Here is a 20,623-nt window from a genome sequence, read left to right on the forward strand (position 1 = left end):
CATTCTCCACCCTTCCTGCTTATCTGTTTCTTATATTTACACCCTCTTGACACCCTCTCCCAAGAACACATGCAAGCAGAACAGTACCGAGTTTTCCAGCTGAAGCTGCCCCTTACATGCTGGCATGAATACCCCAGCCTTTCTGGAAGTCCCTTAACATGCAACCCACTGCGATTATATTTACCTCAGCACTCCCATCAGCTGAGATGCCCAAGTCTCTCCACCGTGATTCACCGCATTGTCATTTTAAAGAAAAATCAGTTTCAACAGAAATACAGAGCTGGAACTATTGGAGCCGAAAAAGCAGCCATTGCAGCAAGAGAAAGCCTCCCACAAAGACACCAAGTTATCCTCACCGCCTGTATGCCCATGCAAGAAACTCCACTGCTACTAACAGCAGTCTTTCCATATGCTTCAGCAGGTTTGAACTGAGCTCAAACTCCACCCTTTCTCAGCAGTTGCAGTTCATTTGTTCAGTAATTCAGCGCAGCGCTGCTTTGAAAGTGTCTTTCTGATCCTGTTTTCCTGCAAATGGCATAATGAGGAATAATAAGCAGGTGCCTCTAAACACAAACGCAGAACAGCGGGAGTATAAGACTGCTGCAAATGGAGCAATTAAGTAACCACACTGCTCACTGTTTATTGACAATCTTTATTAAGGCCGACTTTCAGCGTTAAGAAGTTTCCTAATAGGTATAAATACAAACCAAAGTGCTGCCCCACTGTTAGAAATCTTTATTTGCACAAAAAGATACAAACAACCAGGATCGCCAAAGTTTGCCATTTTGTACATATAACACCAAAGAGAAAAAAAAAAAAATGAACGGAAGAGAAAGATTAGCAGCAAAAAGAATTCTAGGCCTCCTTCAAACACACAAACTGCGTGCTTCCGCATTTCTCTAAGAAAGAGTACGAAGAGAATTCAGTCAATTCCTTCTTATAAGCAACATCCTACCAAAAATATAACACTGTAAAGCAAGGCAGTAGGGCAAAGTTTGGGGGAAAAGGAGAAACAATAGATAGAAGATGAAAAATCTCAAGTGTAAACATCACCGCTGCCTTAAAACAACAACCAACAAAAGTCACATGAGCGTTCCCATTTGGCTTAGCAGCCATGAAAACAAGAAAAGCTGGGTTTTTTGGTGGTTGGTTTTTTTTTTAAGTGCTTAATCACCACATCCAAAGTAATGACTTTGAGACCTACTTAACACGAATGTGCTCAAAAAGCCACTGCTTACAGTATAAAAGCTGTCATTCTGAAATGCTGCACATACAAACTGGCTTTATCTGCGTGAATGAAAGATTGTTTTCAGCAGCTCTCAATCATATGATGTCCCAAATCGAAGTAATGCTATTAGAACAGGCAGCTGAGTAAGTCCCAGAAAGTGCAAGTTTGAGAACAAGAGATACAAAAAAGATCAAGATACAAAAACATATTCATCTTTTTTTGCTCTTGGAAGGCAGCGTGCCTTTCCCAGTTGCAGAATAACCAAGTAATAAGCAGAAGTAATAACAGTTTTCTATTACTGCTATACACTACCTAGAGCAAACTGACTGTCGACCTAGAAATTCACACATAACAAAGGCAGATGAGTACAAATACTATTATTTCATTATAAAATACCAAAAACACCCCATCCAATCATGTGGACATAACCAGTCAGTAACGTGGCATTTTACTTCATGTTAAACACACGCTGTCAACTTGACTTTAAAACGGACAGCATGTCCTGACTCAATAAAAAATAGCAAAAAGAAACCGACCAAAACCAACGAGCCACAACAACTCAAAACGCTTTAGGACTGCTTCGTTAAATTGCTACATATTTATTTGAGCCTTTGTGCAAAGGAAAAATGAAACATGTCAGGCTCTAAAGCAAGACAAGTACATAAGACTTCATAGGAGTTTTGACAGAAGTCAGACACATGGGTTTCAAGATCTTTTTTTTTGCCAAGACGGCCGTTCATGGTTATAAAAACACATTTCTAAAGGGGAGCAAAGACATTCACTAATCTCAGGCATAGCTATAAACCACTTTAACCCCGCTGCTCTCCTAAGTTAGCACTACCATCAGCCAAACTGAACCTCTGGTATTGCTGCAGCTGCTACCTGTAGATCCATACCTACTGCCTATCAGCAGCACTGTCTATCCCTGAAGTTATTATACCACTTTTTGGCTTTTTAACCTGCTTTGGAATCCTGCAGCCTTATATTAATTATTCATTTATACCACACGGCTATTTTTTAAAACTATTTATTGAAAATCATCAATTCCCAACACATTACCTTTACTGTCCTGCAAGACTTGAGAATCCCCTGGCTCATGTACCGATACAATACACGTTGTGTAATAGGACTGTGTTTTACCCCACCACATTCCTGTAAACACCTCTGTATTAAGCCACAGCAAGCTCTAGGCTAGGAAATTCCTCCAGTGACTTGACTCAACCTCACTTCTCCACCCCAAAAAAATACAACCCCACAAAAAAAAAATACACAAAACAACCCTTTTAATTAAAAGGAAAAAAGGAAACTACACAATAAATAGAAAAAAAAAAAAAAGTGATGTGCTCAATTATCCAGGCACACACCTAGAATAACCCCCTGAAAATATAGCATCTAAAGAGCAATTATTTTACTTAGTGGTTAAGTGTGCAAATGAGTAGATACGCTGCCTGTTTCAGAAATAGCTCAATACTGTAGTCATTAATGATTGCTACTCACGTCCAGCGTTGGCAGTTCTGTTGCTTTTGTTGCTGGCTTTGGACATTATATATTACCACTTCCACTGCAGATCTCATGTTTTTTCCACAGAGATCATTACAACCCGCTCAGCAGCAGTATGACTTCAAGGAAAAGGTATCAGAAGGGAGTTCTTATTTTTCCAAAGTTTTCTGTCAATCCCAAGGCCATCTATTGTGTGGAAATAACGTTTCAAACAGGAATATCAAATACTAATTCAAGTCTTTCCTGTCTATGAAAATCATCTTAAAAAGATTCAGAATCTCAGACAGGTTTCTGTGATGCTAATACAATAAATTAAAGAGGAAAAAAAAAAATGTGCCAAGAAAGTATTCTAGTGGTGAGAAATAGAAAGGCTTAGAGACAGAAAAACACCAGCTTCAGCCTGAGGCTGGAAAATACACAGATTTTTCAAAGCTGGAGTCCATACAGTGTCACACAGCCCTGCCTTGTCATGTTTGTTAATATCCTCGCTTAGAAGTCAGACAGCATTTTGTTTAACTTGTGTTGCTCTGTATCATTACACTAAACCATAATTAACTCCTCTTTTGTGCCGGCCTCATTCCAACACAATTGTACCCACTGTATACCAGCAGCAGTTCTCAGGTTTTGTTTTGCAGCTCAGCTGTATTTTTCTTGGATGTTCACAAGACTGGCATTTGACTGGATACGTTTGGCTAGAAAGGGAAAAATTATATGAAAATTAAACACAAAGAATTCCACAAAACTAGTCTCTCCACTCCCTCTATTTATTCAGCACAGACTCGCAAACAGCTTTCTGCTCACGTCCAAAAACTTTAATGAAAAGATATGGCTGAAGCTCTTTACTACCCTTCTTCAGGGGACAGCAGCAGACTAATAGTGGCTATTAGCGCCGTCAGCACAGCTGCAGGCAGAGCCGGCTGGGCCCCCGCTCCCACCAGAGCCAAGAGAGTCCCTGGCAACACCCAGCTCTAATAGCAAAATGAGCAACATCACTTACGCAAAATGAGTATCCGCTTCTTCTGCTTTGAGTGAAGGAAGCTACTAAGATAAAAAACAATAGGTAGGAAGAGGATAAAGGACGAAACAGCAATCACTGGGACTGTATCACTGCAGGGAACAGAGCAGTTGAAAGTCCTGCTCCAAAGCTTCCGAGTGATGTTCATCTAAAAGAAAGACATAAGGAAGCAGTGAAAGAGAGTGCACATGTTCTTGCTGTGCAGATGCTCAGGTCTCTAGATATTCAAGTGTTCATACATGACCCGAGGAAACAACTTTTCACAGATCTCCCATTAAAAACAAGCAAATTCCTGGAAGTGTCAGACCATTTACAGAGAGCCAAGTTGCTAATAAGACCGTATGCACATATACTGCATACATTGCCACATGCTTGTCCCACAGAACTCACTGACAGCCTGTGGGGATAGGGCTAATCTCACACTTTCAACAACACTCCTTTTGTCCAATCACTTGAAACCCCACAATACAACAAAGTTTTTCCCAAACATATGCTGCAAATCCTGTAGACCCCTAGACACAGTTGCCATAATAAGGAATCAATATTACACTGTCTAGAAAAACAGCAGCACAGCTCTGCATTAAAAACCAGAAGATTAAGAGGTTGGTTTGGGGGCTTTTTTCTTTAAATCTGTCCCCCTTTCACAGTAACAAGAAATCAAAGTGCAGCTACTCCAACATGAATGTGCCCAGGCAATCAGGAGCTTTCAGTCATGCCCTCACTGCACCAACTTTGGACGGGAGCTAACAAGACAAGACATGCTCCCTCCTGCAGGATATCCACACTACTGCCAGTCCCTAATTAAAAGGGAAAAGGCAATCCCTAGCAAAGCAAGCACAAATGGCTCAGATTAACTAGGACTCTTATAAGATCTCCATGCTGAATATTCGCAAATACTTACTGCATCTTCCACATCGATACACAAGTGTGCAGAGTGCCCAGACTCATCACCATGTCTGTTCAGCCTTTGCAACTTGTTATAGAGGTCATTCAAATTTTTGTAGGTTCCATTGCAGTTCCTACACACTTCAGTGTAGTTATTTGGTGATAGATCCATGGCTTGTCCCTAAGGTTATAAAACAGCAACACTCATAAAGAGATTTAAGGCATTATAAAAATCTTAAAATACAGAGTCAGGCTTCAACCAAAATCCAGACTTGCAACAAACCACAGTTCAAAAGGGCCCAGACAAACATGAGTACACAGGAAGGAAAAGGACCAACTTTAATTCATTAGGCTGTTCTAGTAACAAAATCTATTTCTGTAGATTATGCCCCTCAAACTGTCCCTTGGACTAGCAGTATTTTGTAAAGCTTATTTCAAAAGTGCCAGCTCCAAATAAGAGAGAAGGGAGGGAAAAGAATTGCTAGTAACTCTTACTCCAGAACCACAGATTAGGATCCTCAACAACAGTATTCTTGGCTTTCATTTGATCACAGAATCACAATATGGTTTGAGTTGGAAGGGATCTTTAATATCATGTAGTTCCAACCTCCTGCTATAGGTAAACCTCCCTCTAGACCAGGCTGCTCAAAATCCCATCCAGCCTGGCCTTGAATGCATGTTAATCACCTGGCCATTGACAAGAAGCTGTTGCTACTGCTGAGCAACCACAATCATTACAGACCTTGCCATAATGAACACCTTTTATGGGGGTTGGACTCGATGATCTCTGGAGGTCCCTTCCAACCCCTATGATTCTGTGATTTCATTCATGGTCTTCACCATCGCTGAATGTAAAACAACTCACTTGAAAACAGCTTACAGCCAACCATGAGGTAAAGACAGGCATGTCTAACCTGCAACTCAGCATGGCTTGGAACATGGCTGCCCCCCGCCCCGCAGCATCATGGAGACAGCCAGTCTGCACCCATTGCTCAGCAACAACCAAACATCAGTGCGCTATTAACCCATCTGGGCTGAAACCAGGACAAGCAGAGGGCACAGTGCAGCACTAACTCAAGTTATGGTAAATAATTTTTTATATTTTGATATATCGGCTAAACACGGCCCAATAAACAGCAAAAAACATGCAGCTGTGCTTTCCATTGTGATAAAGGAATCTGAAAACAAGCCTCAAGACTGCAAAAAAAATATCAACTTTTCAGTATATTTGTGACTCCATTTTCAGTCAGCACAAATAGACAACCTGCACATTTTCAAATGGAATGCACAGAGTTACAATTAGACATTCAGCTCAAAAATCCGATCATGTCTCTTTACAATGCCTTTCATAAGCCCTAACTTACAGAGAGAAATATCTCTCTCTTCACCATCGTGTCTTGTTCACGTCATCACTGTTTGGCAGTACTTAGATTTGTGAACAACTGTTTTCAAGGATGAAGCACAGGAAAATTTCATTAAAAATCTCTTACAAACATCTTGAGACATCACAAAGAATTGTAGCCACTGCCACTGATGCAATAGTTTCACAAAAACAAGGTCAAATATCCCACATTACGGTTTTGTGGCCCTCTCTTTTTTTTTTTTTTTTAATCTTTTAATAAAAAATATTTTAAAACTAAAACATTTCATTACTTATATACATTAACTCAAAAGTAATGCCTCCTATTTTATCCTGTTGGTCCATGTCATCAGATGCAGATATTGGTGGTACAGCAATAGAGATTGAACCTTCTCACCAGTATCCCATTACATTTTGTTGCTGTCTGACAAATTGCAGCAGAGGGGCAGTCTGACATAATGGCATCTGACATGGATGTGTGTATGAAGCAAAGGTGCATCACTGAATTCCTCCATGCAGGAAAAAAATGACTTCCACTGACATTCATCAACACTTGCTGAATGTTTATGGAGAGCAAATGAGATGTGAGCACAGTGAGCTGGTGGGTGGTACATTTTGGATGTGGCAACAGTGACAGTGGGACAGCTCTGCTGGTGCAGGCTTTCATAGGCATGACATGTACACTCCTGTTCATAGCTGACAAAAATACCGTGTTAATAGTGGTGATCATGTTAAAAAGATGTTTTGTAACTTAGAATTTGCTCTATCAAACAGCACTACTGTGCTCATTTTACCTGTTGCCATGGAAATAAGTAGGAAGCATTACTTTTGGAGCAACCTACAGACGTGCAACCCAAGACAATTCCTCTTCGCTCAATGTAGCCCAGAAAAGCTACAAGTTGGACTCCCACAGGTTAAGATCTAACTTAGATTTCTGACTGACAGACCAGACTGTGTGGCTCCCAACCAATGCTTACCCCAGCTCGCTTTTTACATATCATTAATAATAAAAAACAATTTCCTCTGTGATTGCACCATACTTGTTATTTCCCATTTTTATCACTGACTGATCACAGAGTGTGGCTAGTTACTGACTGAAACAGAACATGAGCTGTTTCTTGGGTAATTTAGGGCATTTCCTTTGAGGAAAATCACTGTGTTTATTTCACAAACCGCATTAAATCACCTTTGTAGTAAGGACTGCTAATTATTTTACAAGTTGAAACAACTGTAACAATCATTTAAGGTAGCTGGTCCTTCTGAACTAGTCTATATTATTAAAAGGTTATTTAAAGATTGAATTGTTCAGTCAGAAGACAACAACTCCACAAACAGGGAGAGAAGGAAATTCACAGCATGCAGAAATTATTGTACTTGCTGTGTAATTATCAACTGTTGTGAATTCAGAAACTGCGATGTGAAGTAGCATCACAATTACACAGAAAATGAAGTCAAGGTGAATGTCAATTAGAATTCATTTTAGTCTCGCCATCTCTAAACATCGGCATTTCTGTAGATCACGGCTTTATCTGCATGAACTGCCAGCAAGTTTGTGAATCTTGCCTGGTACACATCTACATTATATTCAGCATTAATTACAAATTTTCTAGCAATTAGAGAGTTTAGCGCTTCTCTTAAATACAAAGCATAAATACCTGAAGGTTATGTTCAAAACATGTCAGAGATTTATTGAATAAATCCATGAATTCTTGAGTAGAATTTGATAATCCCTCACTGTTGTTCTTTATACAATCTGTCAAAGAGAAAGAAAAACATGAGGATACTCTAACATTTCCAGAGCTGACGAATCCCAGACACTCCACTCTTGCAAAAAGAGCTCTCGACTATAGAAGACGGGTCTAGTCAGCCCTGCATTTTCCTTATCTGCCTGCCACTGATGTCCCAGACCTGCTGACCTAACTCTTCATCGAGAATATATTTCAGAATTAATTGGCCTTGATTAAGTGAAAGATGAAGACTATCATCAAGAGCTTTCTGAAGAGGGGGTCTGAATTATCTCTGGACTTTAAGATAAAACAAGGCATTACTTTTATTTTCTACCCTGCAAATCTGGCTTTGCCCAGCAACAGTAATAGCTATCATGGGAAAGTACAAGCATCAGAAATGGAGATTAAATGGACAGCACCCAAGAAAAGGCCAGACCACAAACACAGTGGTAGAAATCACAGCATAGTTTTTGTTTAATACAAGAGCTGACCATTTCACCCATTCAAGCCCAACACATTACCACTTTCAGCCAACCATCCTACTTCAGATGCTCTAACCCTTGGAAATGCCAGGGTTTGGGAATTTAAATGTTCAGCAAGGGTACTATGAGAGCAAGCCAACATCCCAGAAACTTGTCCTGTGAGAAGGAACTGACACTGGTATGGAGAAAAGACATACAGCTGGACACTAGAAGGGCAGCATACAAGTCCTAACCTGTTAGGCAGCACAGACCACACTGCTCCTTCTGCATTGCACTTCCAGCCTTCACAGACCCCACACAGGTAAATGAAAACTTACACTTCAGGCTCTCATCTGTAACACAGAGCTACACAGAGACACTCCCCATTTTCTAGTGCACCTTTACGGTTAGGGACGTAGTTTTCACACCAGGGGAACAGCAAAAAAGACACACTTTATCTGTAAGCACGGCACAGCACCAGCAGCACAGGAACAGTAAGGCACAATGGTGGACCTGGATACTCTCCACCCATTAAGCGAATTCAAAAGCACAGCTGTGAAGGCCTATTCAACCTGAAAGCATTCCAGCTATTGATGTTTTATTATAAAGAAGTCAAAAGTTTCTTATATAGTTTTTTTGGTGGAAAAACTGAAGAAACTGCACTGAAAATAAGGAAAGTCTCCATCAGAGTTTGTAGATCATAAACAAAACCCGAACATAACTATTGATTGAACAAATCATCTAAATGAAATATACACAATATCTGGTGGGTTTTTTTTAGATAAACTGGCACCCTCAGATTTTGGCAGCACCCTTCACCCAATAAAAAATTCCTGTACTCCTCACTGGAGTTATTCTAGTTTAGGATCTTTACATACATATTGTGTACAGCATAAACAAATACAGACGATTCCAATCTGTGCAAATTCTAGATGCAGCATTGAGCTAAGTCATAACAGTAGCACGACAGCTACAGAACAAGTCACTCACTTGCACAGTTGGCTGCTTCCCAGGTGTCATTAAAGAACGCTGAAAGGGTCACAACTACCTGCAGCCTGTCTGAGGTCAGGATACTTTTGGCACAATTGTGGCTCTCCGAGGAATTCTAGAACAATAATGAAATAAAAATTAAAAAAAGAGCAATCAAATGTTAAAAATACAAAGTTTTTGGAAAGTATTTTAGGCAAACACAGCTAAACATTGCATCTCATCACACTGACATTTCTAGACTAAGCAAAGCAGAATCAAAAGAAGAAAAAGGCTTGCTGTGCATTGCCTATGAAGAGCTACTAGGACTGCACACGCATCAGTTAAAAGTATGTGACCGCAAGAAAAAGGAAGCACTAGATGATCTTTAAGATCCCTTCCAACCCAAGCCATTCTACAATGCCATGATTCTATAACAGACCTCTGTCAGACAGTTCCTATTCCTAGAGCCAGCTCCAGGCCCACACAGCCAGAGAGAGGGATGTGGTCATTCTCAGGAGATCACAGAATTACCTGAAGGAGCTGAATCAGTGGAATGGCCTCCAAGCAAACAAAACCCAAACAACAGAAAACAACATCTAGAAATGCTGCACCAATATAAATGTATCAGCACAAAGCTGCTTCCACATACAGCTACACAAGAACAAAGTCCTCCACAAAGCAATGCAGCAGTAATGCCCACAAGCCTACTATTAAACCAGGTTCTCTTCTTCACTGGATGTGGGTACCAAGCTGATCTCATCTGAGAGAGCCATCCAACATACCCAATCCTCAAAGGGGACACATCAGGAGAACACTTGGAACAACCTGTTCTCTGGATGAAATTAATAAAAAAAAAAAAAAGAATGACTATAAAAGCAGCTAGAGAATAAACAGGAAATGAAATATCCCTATCAGAATTTAGAGTGTTTTTCTCCTCCAGAGCTTTATTTTCCCCCTCAAATCCCCAAGAGAAACCATGATCTGCAGTCAGCTGACTCCTGCGCTCTAGCTCCTGGTTTCTAGCTGCTAAATTGCCTTAAGCACTTCTCCAAACTGCCACAGCTGCCAAATGCCTCTTTGATAAGCAGCATGGGACGTGCATGAAAAAGAATCTCTTCAACAAGAAACATATTGCTTATACAGCTTCACAAGACATCCATTTTTCACCCTTAAAATATGTATATGTGTATATATTTATTTATTTTTTAATAAGAAAGTTTCCCTTTGAGACTGAACTGCATAAGTCTAATATTGCCACTTCTGGTAACTCCCACAGTTCCACTTTTACTAAGTAGCATACAGACATGCAATCAAGTTGCACATGCAGGAAACTCCCCAGTTGCTTCACAAGGTGCAGTTAAAACTGAAACTTCCTCACCAGAAATGCATGAGTGGGGAAAAAGCATTTTACATCCCATACTGGGTATGGTCAAACTATAGCACTCCTTGAAGATGCTTTCCTAACTTACTTAATAAGCCCAGTGAGAAGGATTTTACTTTCCAGGGATGTCCAAAATCGTCTGTTTCTTTCCTAATGCAGTGTAACTACTGCAGGATGGGAATGACTGGAAACATCAAACACCTGATCAATCATGATCGTGGACTCAGGTCAAAGGAGCTCACCCTCTGTATTTATTTGGTTATGTCATCCATGTACAGAAGGAAAGTCAAATGCTCTTCAATACAAATTCCAGATGAAATGCTGAACCAGCACTCCAGAACAACAGCCATAATGAGTTCTTACACATTGCAAGCATTGGGGTTTGTTTGGCAACCTACTCCTACTCAGAAGTATCCCAGAGGTGACCTGCACCCACAAGTGCAAGGCATTTCAGCGGAGTTCTGTACCTATCTTTAAGATGTCATGCAAAAGTAAGATCGTAGGTTCACTCTCTCCCCTTCACATGGCCTAATATGAGGTGGCAAAGAACAGTTTCCAGTCAAGAAAGAAACAATACACATGTCTACATTCAAACAGCAGACTACTGGCTAGTTACTTGTCCTTGCAAGGGCAAATACCAAATGAATGTCCATTTGTTTTTCCACTACCATAACAAAGGTGAGGGGGGACAGGCAGACAACAAATCAAAAGTAGGCAAGAAGCGACACTTCTTAACATGACAGCTAAATGAATGTGAAATCATTTGCAGCAGGACGCTGTAGTACCAGAAGTCTACACAGGCTTTGCCTATCAGTAGTGATTCCAAATACAGATTAAGTAATCTCTAAACTGGAAGTCTCGATGACAGACTGCTACAAACTTGCTCTCTCACTGTACTCTTTATGAGGACAACCACTTTCAGCCACCATCAGAGAATGGACAAAGCCCTCCACCACTGTCATCCTCACACCATGTTATGGACTAACTTCTAGAAACAGACAAGTTGGATGAGTTAAAGAACAGATATAAATACATAGCATTAGTCATCAACCACATCCAGTAGGGAGAAATAAAGGGATGAAGATGCAGGAAGATGGCAGCAGGAGACCTATCGGCAGTCAGGGTTTCTTACTGCAGAGGCTCAGAGGCATCAGTCCAGAGATACCACGCTGCTGCCACATGCTCCTACCAGCCTTGGAGCCATACACTTTGGGATCTGGTTCCCCATAAAGGCAGCGTTACTCGTTGATGACATAGAATCACTGAATATTCCAAATTGGAAGGACACACAGAGATCACTGAATGCAACCCCTGGCTTCACACAGGACCACTCAAAGTTCAAATCTTATGCCTGAGGACACGATCCAGACCAGCAGCCTGGGGCCATACCCTCCACCATCTGGTGAGAAACCCTTTCCCAATGCCCAACGTGACCCTCCAGGCAGCTCCATGCCATACCCTCAGGTCCTGTCGCTAGCACCAGACGGCAGAGATCAGTGCTGCCCCTCCACTCCTCTAGTGAGGAGCTGTAGGCCATCACGAAGCCTTCAGAAACCACCTGCAAACCCGAGTGCAACTTCCAAACAACCCTGGCTTTCCCACCGTCCAGAGAAGGAAAGCTCCCTTTCCTCCGTGCACCCCAGGAGCTGGTACAGACCTTCCCAGGCCGAGACCCGGCACCAAAACACCACTTCCCCTTTCACGAGGCCATAAAAGGCACTCGGAGCGCCGGGACACCCGCCCCCCCCCCCAGCCCCACCGGACGCACCCCGACGGCGCGGGCGATGTCCCCGTACAGCGTCAGGAGGCTCCGGTAGAGGCCGCCGCAGGCCTGGCAGAGCCGCACCGGGCGGGCGCGGCGGGCCAAGCACCCCGACAGCGTCGCGCTGCCCTCCGCGAAGGCGGCGAGGAGGCGACGGCACTCGGGCTCCAGCTCGGGCAGGTCTCCGGGTAACCCCGCGGCTAGCAGCTCGGCCACCATCCCCGCCGCCAGCTCCTCAGCCTCGCCCGGCGCCTCCAGCCCGGCGGCGGGGCCGACGGCGAGAGCTAAAGCGAACAGCAGCAACAGCTGACTGCACAGCGGCGCCATGGCGGCCGCGCCAAGGAACCGGAAGCGCCGCGCCGGCCAACGACCCGCCTCCACCCTGGGAAACGGCCGCTCATTGGTGGAGACGGAGAAAGGGGCGGGGCCGAAGGTAGGGCGGCCTCGTAGGCGGGTGGGAGGCGGGGATGGAGCCGAGTAATGGCGGCGTGCAGGGGTGTGTGGTGGTTTGTACCTCTACCTTGATGTAGTGTGCCCTGTATGGCACTACGACGTCCCTGGATCTGAGTACATCTAAGAGACTTGTTCTCTTAAATGTTCATGACTTGCGGGTGCAGTTTCTGTAACATATTCCAACTAGGTAATGCTGTTTTCATCCCAAAGTAGTACTTAAAAGTACCTGTTGTACGGGAGGGCGCTTTGAAATGTGCAAGAAAAACAACAAACGAACAAACAAACAGCAGTAATTAGAAAAAGGATGTGTAACATTGGAAAAAGGAATCAATGAGGGAGGAATACACCACACTTTGTCCGGTTAGAGCACCTCCTGTGCAATGTCCCAAGGCGGGTCCCCTCTGTTCACACCTGGTCACCAGATTTCCCTCATGGTTTCCAATAAAAGCGTGCTTATTGAGAGGAGACCATTTCCACAGCAGGAGGGCTGCAGTGCCCTGCTTTCTGCTTGCTCCTGTGCCCACTGGGATCCTGACCCATGCCCGTTCCATGTCACTACCATTATTCCCAGGGACTTCAATGGGCTCTGCCCAGGATCTAGGTTTCTCCTGTCAGATACCGCAGTGATACAGATGTAATTTGTATCAAGTAATATTGTCCTGCGCAACATTTGGTATTTTGGGGCTTAGCCCAAGCCTGGCACCATGCCTGGCAGATAGCATGAATGGGAGCAACACCTCTGGAAAACTAGGAATGCTTGTTAGGATGGACATAGTGAGGCAGCCTCAGAGCCAGGGCATTGCCCTGCTGTTGTTTAGTTTAGTATCAACTAGACCATAAGATGTAGGCTGAATGCTGAGAAACATTGTCCATGGGGTATGTTTGGTGAGCGCAGCACGGCTGGCAAAGCCTGAGCAGTGCAGGACCCCTTGGCTCTGGGTGTCCTGCAGCATCCCCCAGCCAAGCACCTGTATAGGGACTGCTTTATTCCGGGGTTGGAATCACCTTACTGGGTGGGTGCTTGCCTTGCTCTCGCTCAAACCGAGCACGACAAAGGTGTACCCTGGGCTCCTCGTCCCGGTATGTCTTGTCTGGCCACATCTACCCGGGAGAGGGCAGCAGCAATCGGGAGCGTCGCACTCTCGCTTTGCCCCAAACCCTGCGTTTCCTGCGTCTGTATTCACGGGATCAGCAGACATACATGCCTCCCACATCCCCAAAGAAGACTTCATCACCCGGGCTCTCCCTCCTGCTGACACACACCGTCACCAGGAAGGTCCTGCTATGCTGTGGCAAGCAGCAGCTTCATTTCCACGGGTTACAAGGATGTGCTTTCCCCCTTTGCGTGGATGCAGAAGAATCTCCTTTGTGAGAATGTATTCTTCCTGTGGGTGGAAAACTGGTCAGGGGGAAAGAAAAAAAATTCAGGTAAAATCTTGGAGGTTTAAACAGAATAAAAGCATTTCTGGTATTACTAAATGTGTTGCTGCAGACCTGTAAGAAAGGTAGCTAGTCGTTAAGTACTTCTCATTTTTATCAATAATAACACTGACAGTACAAGGCAAAATCAGCTGTTGTTCAAAAACGGGGCCTAAAGAAGACATGAGTCAGAACTCTTCTCTGAATAATAAGTAAGTGTTGTTCTTGGGCAGAAATCAGCGCTCACCTTGTCAATCATTAGACAAACTTGATTCGCTTTCTTTTAAAAACAGCATTGTTTTCTGTCTTCTCAAGTGGCTGCACTCATGACTAAAGCAAGCAGGATTGGGTCTCTGCCAAGAAATCTCAGAAATAACTCGAAGAATATCAGAAGTCCTGCTTTGTTATCTAGTTTCAGTTATATGGTTCCGGAAACAGAAAATATGACAGTGCCTGCCCTGACTACAAGAAGAGGTCTGTATAATTACAAGAACCTTACCTTCACAGCAAAGAAGCAGGTGGCAGCAAGTGAATGCTGATTTCCTATGCCATCTTGGTAGATTTGTGGAGACGCCAGTGAGAACCAGTGGAGAACCAGAGAAAAATGTGCTTGGAGCTGCAAAGCTCCTGGCTCTCATTTATGTCTGCATGGTGTCTCCTTGTGGCCTTCAGTGATCTTCCTTCTGACTTATAGCAGTGAAAGCTAAGAACTGAAACCCTGACCCAGAACTACTGCCCTCATCCAAAACTGGGGCAAATGAGAGCAGAGATGTACCAGTGTTGTCTGTGGAGAGGTATCTCTGAAGTGGGACAAATGGGAATCTTTTAATTAATCTTAACTAATTTCATTATGAAGACAGCGCAGCTAAACCTGAGCAAAGAACCGGCATATTATATCTTCTTGCAGAGCCATATTCCATTTATGGAAAGCTTTTCTTCCCTGTCTCCCTCACAGCACTGCCTGTTTCTGATCACTCACAAGGCCAACGTTGGCTCCTTCATATGGTGGTTATAGCAGATGTCAAAGCTCAGCAGTGCTCACCCAATTCAATGACTTTTTTCCAAGCTCCACAGAACATCAGAAGGCGTATAACTAATTAAGGGTATGAACACATCTCCATCACACACAAGAAAATGAGCTGGTGAGGAAATAAATATGTTAAACAACCTATTGGCTTGCAGATACATTTTTCATTGGTTGCAAGTGAAAATCATCCTAGCAATACAGCATAATTGTCTGAGCAATTTCTTATTTTCAAAAGATTATGTGAGCTTTTGTTTAAAAATGATTGACAAAGCCTTGTCTAGCTGCAATATTTCTGGCCAGCCTGAGACATCGTGTCTGTTAGCACAGTCCTACTGGAGTACTATTATTATTATTATTATTACGTGCATAGCAAAGAATATTAAAGCCTTTTCCCTCGGTGCAAGAAGACAGTCACATCTGCTCTAAATTGTGAAGATTGGGCAGAAGAAGCAGTTAGAAGAAAAGCAGCTCAGTGATACTGACACTGATGGTTTAAAATAATTTCAGTCTTCTTTAATACTGAAGAACCCCCCAAATTACCAGTGGATTTGCAAATTAGATGCCAAATCTTGTCCTTCATTCCCTTGTGCTCTGGAGCAATAAAGCTGCTTTGGCTGAATGGAAATCAGGGAAGGTCAGACACTTGAATTGTAAACACACTCTCACAGACAGCATTCTCTCTATGAGAAATTGCTATTCCCAAGCAAACTTCAGACATTTTAAGCCTACAGGAAAGGAGTGACAATGCCTCACTTGTTTTTAGGAACCCTCTAGAATCTCAAGGTTGACTCCTTGAACTCACCGAATGAGACAAGGAAGAACAAATAACACCGAGTGGATCAAAGATTCCTCTACTGACCATCACAATCCACAGAGACCTGGCCATCATTCCTCTACACTTTCCACAGTCACCTGCTTCTGAACCCACGGCCATTGCAACCTCCGGTGGATACTCTGGCCTCCTTCAGCCAAGAGTCAAGTGGAGGAATCATGGACGCAACCCTGTCCTTGGGCCTGTAATGTCAGAAGGAACTGAAGAGACCCGACATATGGAGCTGGATGGTTCATTTTCCTATTTCTGGACAAAGATACAGAGAACACAGAGACAGGACATCTGTCATTCGACCCTCTTCCTTCTTCAACATCATCACACTTCTGAAGAGGGAAAACAAACCCACATCTTGTTTTAATAGCTTTCATTTTCTGTAAGGTGTAACCGTGTCATAGCTTGGGGAATCATAGATAGTGCTGTATGATCTTTGCTTAGACCTTAAAGGTTTGCATATCACACTCTCTGTGAATCCAGTGCGCACAGAGGTGTCGTTTCCATGCACCTGTCAGGGGAAAGAAACTACATTGTCTTTTTAGAATTACAACTAGAAAACAATTGTCAGTAAGCAATCATATCATTCTGAAAAGATCCAGCTATCCAGCTTGAAATAAGCTTGTGGGTTTAGGATTTTTTCTTCTTTTTTTCTTCTTATTTTATTATCTATTTTTTTCAGGAGAGTGCTGTACTTGAGCAATTGAATGCTATTACATTTAAGGTCCTGGGTGGCATGCCATTTCCTTATTCATATGCTTCTAATTAAGTCTTAATTATGCCATTCGTTATGAAATGAAAGAAGAGCTGTTAGCCTGGATATCTTTTGCAGTAGTAAAACAGGATGATACAGATAAAAAAGGAAATGTATAGAAAGAAAATGAAGGTATGCATGGGGGGAAAAAATGTCGTTTGAAGATAATGATATTTAAAACACAGCAGAAACATTGGAGGTAGCATTATAGTGCAATTACCACAAGAAACTTCCTGATCAATGTAAACAGTATGAAAGGTACATTCCTTTCATAGCCTGTTGGAGTGTGGATGACTGCCCGTGCCCAGACATACCCAGAGAGCCCAGATCTACATTACCATACCCTGGTGTTGGTGTGGAGTGATCCCAGCCTGCTCCCCAAAAGGAGCCAACCCAAGCCCATTGCTCTGTTCTGAGTCATGCCCTGATGCTCATAATCTCCTGCTGAAATTTCACCAGGTTCCCAAAGCGCAGACCTAAAGCAAGGAGAAAATCCACACCTCATCCCATGGGCCTATGGGTCAGTCAGTCTGTCTTCATGTTGTATCAGCGTGGAACTGACAGCTGCTTTCTGCAGGCTTTCTGCTTCTCTTTTTGTGGCAGCGCTCTCCAGGCATGGGGAAAGCTCTCCCCATGGAGTAGGAAACCTCAACTACAAATTGGTATCAGTGCTTGAAGGGAATTTATAACTAGGAGGGGAATCAACTTTCCACATGGGCAGGTGGTGGCAGGAGAAAGGGAAATGGTTTCAAAATATAAGTGGGGAGATTTAGATTAGATGTTAGGGGGTTCATCATTTTTCAAAGCTTGGTGAGGCACTGACACAGCTGCCCAGAGAAGTTGTGGGTGCCCCGTCCCTGGAGGTGCTCAAGGCCAGGTTGGATGGAGCCTTGAGCAACTGAGCTGGGGGGTGTCAGCCCAGATATGGCAGGATTTGGAGCTGGGTGGGCTTTGAAGTCTTTTCCAACCCAAGTCACTCTACAGTTCTATGATTCTGTGATTTTTCTGTTTCTCTCTGAATCACAACAAGACAAACCATGGTAGAAGAGTGCCCCTAACAGCACCAGATTATTTCAGCAAAGTTCTCAGAATTTAAGGACCGATTACCCTACACTGCTGGTATCTTACTTGAAGTACTCCACATGCGTGTTGATTGTGGGAGGGGGGAAGGAAATTAAAAAAGAGTGGGGTTCAGACTCTACAGCATCATTTCAGGTTCTCACACCAGCCAGCTCCCACTGCCAGAAATGCTCTGCGGCTGCAGAAGGGGGACAGCCCATTGCCAAGAACAGGGCATCTCCCACCCTGCTTGGGCAGCATGGAGTGGGCACTGGGAGCCCTGGCGCTGGCTGTGCTCTGAACTGCGGCTGGGAACACGGCGTGACTGCCCAGGCTGTGCAGGAAATCCTACCAGGGCCAAACGTTTCCATCTGCAAATGTGCAAGTCTGCTAGCGCAGCTCGCTGGGGTTGTGCACAGGCAGAAAAGGCAGCACGCTCTGGTCAAGAGGGTGTAAACACAACACTGAATGCCAGATGTCTCTCCTGATGCCAACAGTCAGCTCCAAAAGGCTCCAGGCGGTTGGGGGCTCCTGAGGATGTTTTGCAAACAGTGGCTGTGACACCTCGCGGTGCTAATTGCAGAGCTCAGGGCCCTTTGCTGCAACCCGGCAGCAACCCGGCAGCCATCTCCCACAGTCCTACAGAACTTAGTGTCAAATGGTATCTCGGGTGCACATACCAAATGCAGTGAGTGCATTTTATGCTGCTGAGATGAGATGTATGGGCATCCAGTTTCTTTCTCGTTCTATTTTATTTTTATCACGTAGGGTTTTTCACTAAAAATGTAATTTTATCCTACATTGGGGGGGGGGGGGGGGGGGGGGGAAGACAAAGAAAAGAAAAGAAAACAAAACAAAACAAAACAAAACAAAAAAACAAAAAACAAGAAAGAAAGAATACCAGAAATATACCAACTCCAAGCCCCACAACCATTAAATCATACAATGGATGCAGGACCATACCCGACATTTCCCTGCAGAGCCATTGCAGGTGACATCGCCGCCCTGGCCCAAGCAGCCCCTAGCAGGATGTGGCTGCGTGCGAGCGGCCATCAGTGACACTGACCCCCTCCAGTACGGGGACACAGGTGGGAAACTTCAAAGTACCCGAGAGGTGGGGCAGGTGACACCGGGGAGGGCAGCAGCGATTAAAAGGAGGTGGCAGCGACCTGTTGGCAGAGCTTCTGCAACAGCAGCCTTCTAGGGAGTGAGGGTTTGCCCTCCCCCCAACAAACAAATTCTCCTTTCTCTATGGTAGGGCCTCAGGGCTCGGGGACCCAGCCGAAGAGCCGCCCTGCGCCAGGGGCGGGGGAGGGGGGGGTCCTCGCAGCCCCCCAGGAGTGGAGTCAGTCCAGAGGAACCCGTTTTTCTCACGGGGGAGGCTGTTCTTTAGGAGGAGCGGCGGCTTTTGCTGCCCTACGCTGCCTTTGGGAGAGAGGCCGCTCCCCTCCCCGACCCCCCCGACCCACCCCCGACCCATCCCCGCCACCGAGGGGTCGGCTCCCCTGCCCGGGGCTGCGCCGGGACTCAGCTTTTTGTTATTTTCACGGAGCAGATATTAATTAAAAGCAATACATGATTAAAAAGTAATGAGTTGAATAAAAATTATCTCCGCTCATTTTCTGATTATGTTAATTGTTAAAAACCCTTCAATCACGCCGTTGCAGTCAATGGGTTTTAATGTGAAATTAGTGGGCTCTTGATAACTTACAGTCCAGAATAATCCCGGAGGTTTTGTCATCACTCCTAATAATAACGAGCGGGGACCAGGAGCGGCGGCCGCCGGCGTTCCGCTCCTCGCAGCCCTTCCCCCAAGAGAGAACCTGTGCTTTTGTGGCACACGACTTTGCTTCCACGCGTGGTACTCGCGGTGGGCTCTCCCCGTGCGCTGCCAGCGGGTCTGGGTGTGTGCAAAGAGCGTGCCAGGCAAAGAGACGAACAGACAGTTCGTTTCCTAGTTTGCTTTATTGTATTTTTCTCCCCGGCTCATCCAGAACCTCGCAACCGTTTCTCCTTTCTGTTTTGTTATCTCCGTAAGGAATGAGCCCCTCACTTAGCGCAGATACGGGCAGAAAGTACTCGGGGCAGTGAAGCAGCGGTACAAAATTCTGCGGGGGGACCCTGCGCGCTCCCCCAATGGGAGAAGGCAAAGGGCTGTAGACCACCTCGGCCCCAGCCCGCGGTTACGCCGTACCGCTCTTCTCTCCCACAAATTCGTTTGGGAGAGCCTTCATTTCCATACAGACAACCAAATGGATCCTCCCCTGCCCGAGAGCCGCGGGAATGTGCACGTACAGAGCGCAGCTCGCACCCCGTCCCCATCTCGCTCAACCCGCGGCCGCCAGCACGGCACCGGCACCGGCACCAGCTCCGACCCGCACAGAGCTGCGGGGCCGCGGGTGCAGCTCGGCTGGCCTCCTCCGTACGGTCTGCGGCGGGGAACGCGCGGCCCCGCTCCTTTGCGTTACAACTCAAGCTTACAAGGTCCCCCCCCCCCCAACCCGCACCCCGTCCCCGGCGCTCGCGGTGCCCCCTCCCCGTCTGTCCGGACCCGTCGTGAAGGGAGAGGACTTCTTCGATTTGTTTCACGTTGTTATTACGGTTGCACTGTTATTATTTGTAAGTCGCTCCCCAAAAGAGCCGCGCGTCCCCGCAGCCCCCAGCGGAGCTCCGCGCCGGGCCCACTCCCCATTTGCATCTCCGTCGGCTGAAGATCATTTTAATAAATAGCGATGAGAGGGGAGCGCGCCTGGAGGGCCGCCGGCAGCATTCAGAAGCCAATAGAGTTTGTAATTCTACT

At 44.9% G+C, this 20,623-nt stretch overlaps 1 protein-coding gene across 1 annotated transcript; it reads right to left on the reverse strand.

Moving 5' to 3' along the window:
- Nucleotides 1–638: 638 nt before the first annotated feature.
- OSTM1 (osteoclastogenesis associated transmembrane protein 1) lies at nucleotides 639–12,644 on the reverse strand. Its single transcript, XM_072333592.1, has 6 exons — nucleotides 12,295–12,644; nucleotides 9,167–9,281; nucleotides 7,644–7,741; nucleotides 4,645–4,809; nucleotides 3,726–3,891; nucleotides 639–3,420 (listed from the first exon to the last, which is right to left on the reverse strand). Exons 1-6 carry the CDS (start codon nucleotides 12,613–12,615, stop codon nucleotides 3,365–3,367), a joined length of 921 nt encoding a protein of 306 aa, XP_072189693.1. The 5' UTR covers nucleotides 12,616–12,644; the 3' UTR covers nucleotides 639–3,364.
- Nucleotides 12,645–20,623: the final 7,979 nt, after the last annotated feature.

The sequence above is a fragment of the Excalfactoria chinensis genome, chromosome 3 (assembly GCF_039878825.1).
Source record: "Excalfactoria chinensis isolate bCotChi1 chromosome 3, bCotChi1.hap2, whole genome shotgun sequence".
Classification (NCBI taxonomy): Eukaryota; Metazoa; Chordata; class Aves; order Galliformes; family Phasianidae; genus Excalfactoria; species Excalfactoria chinensis.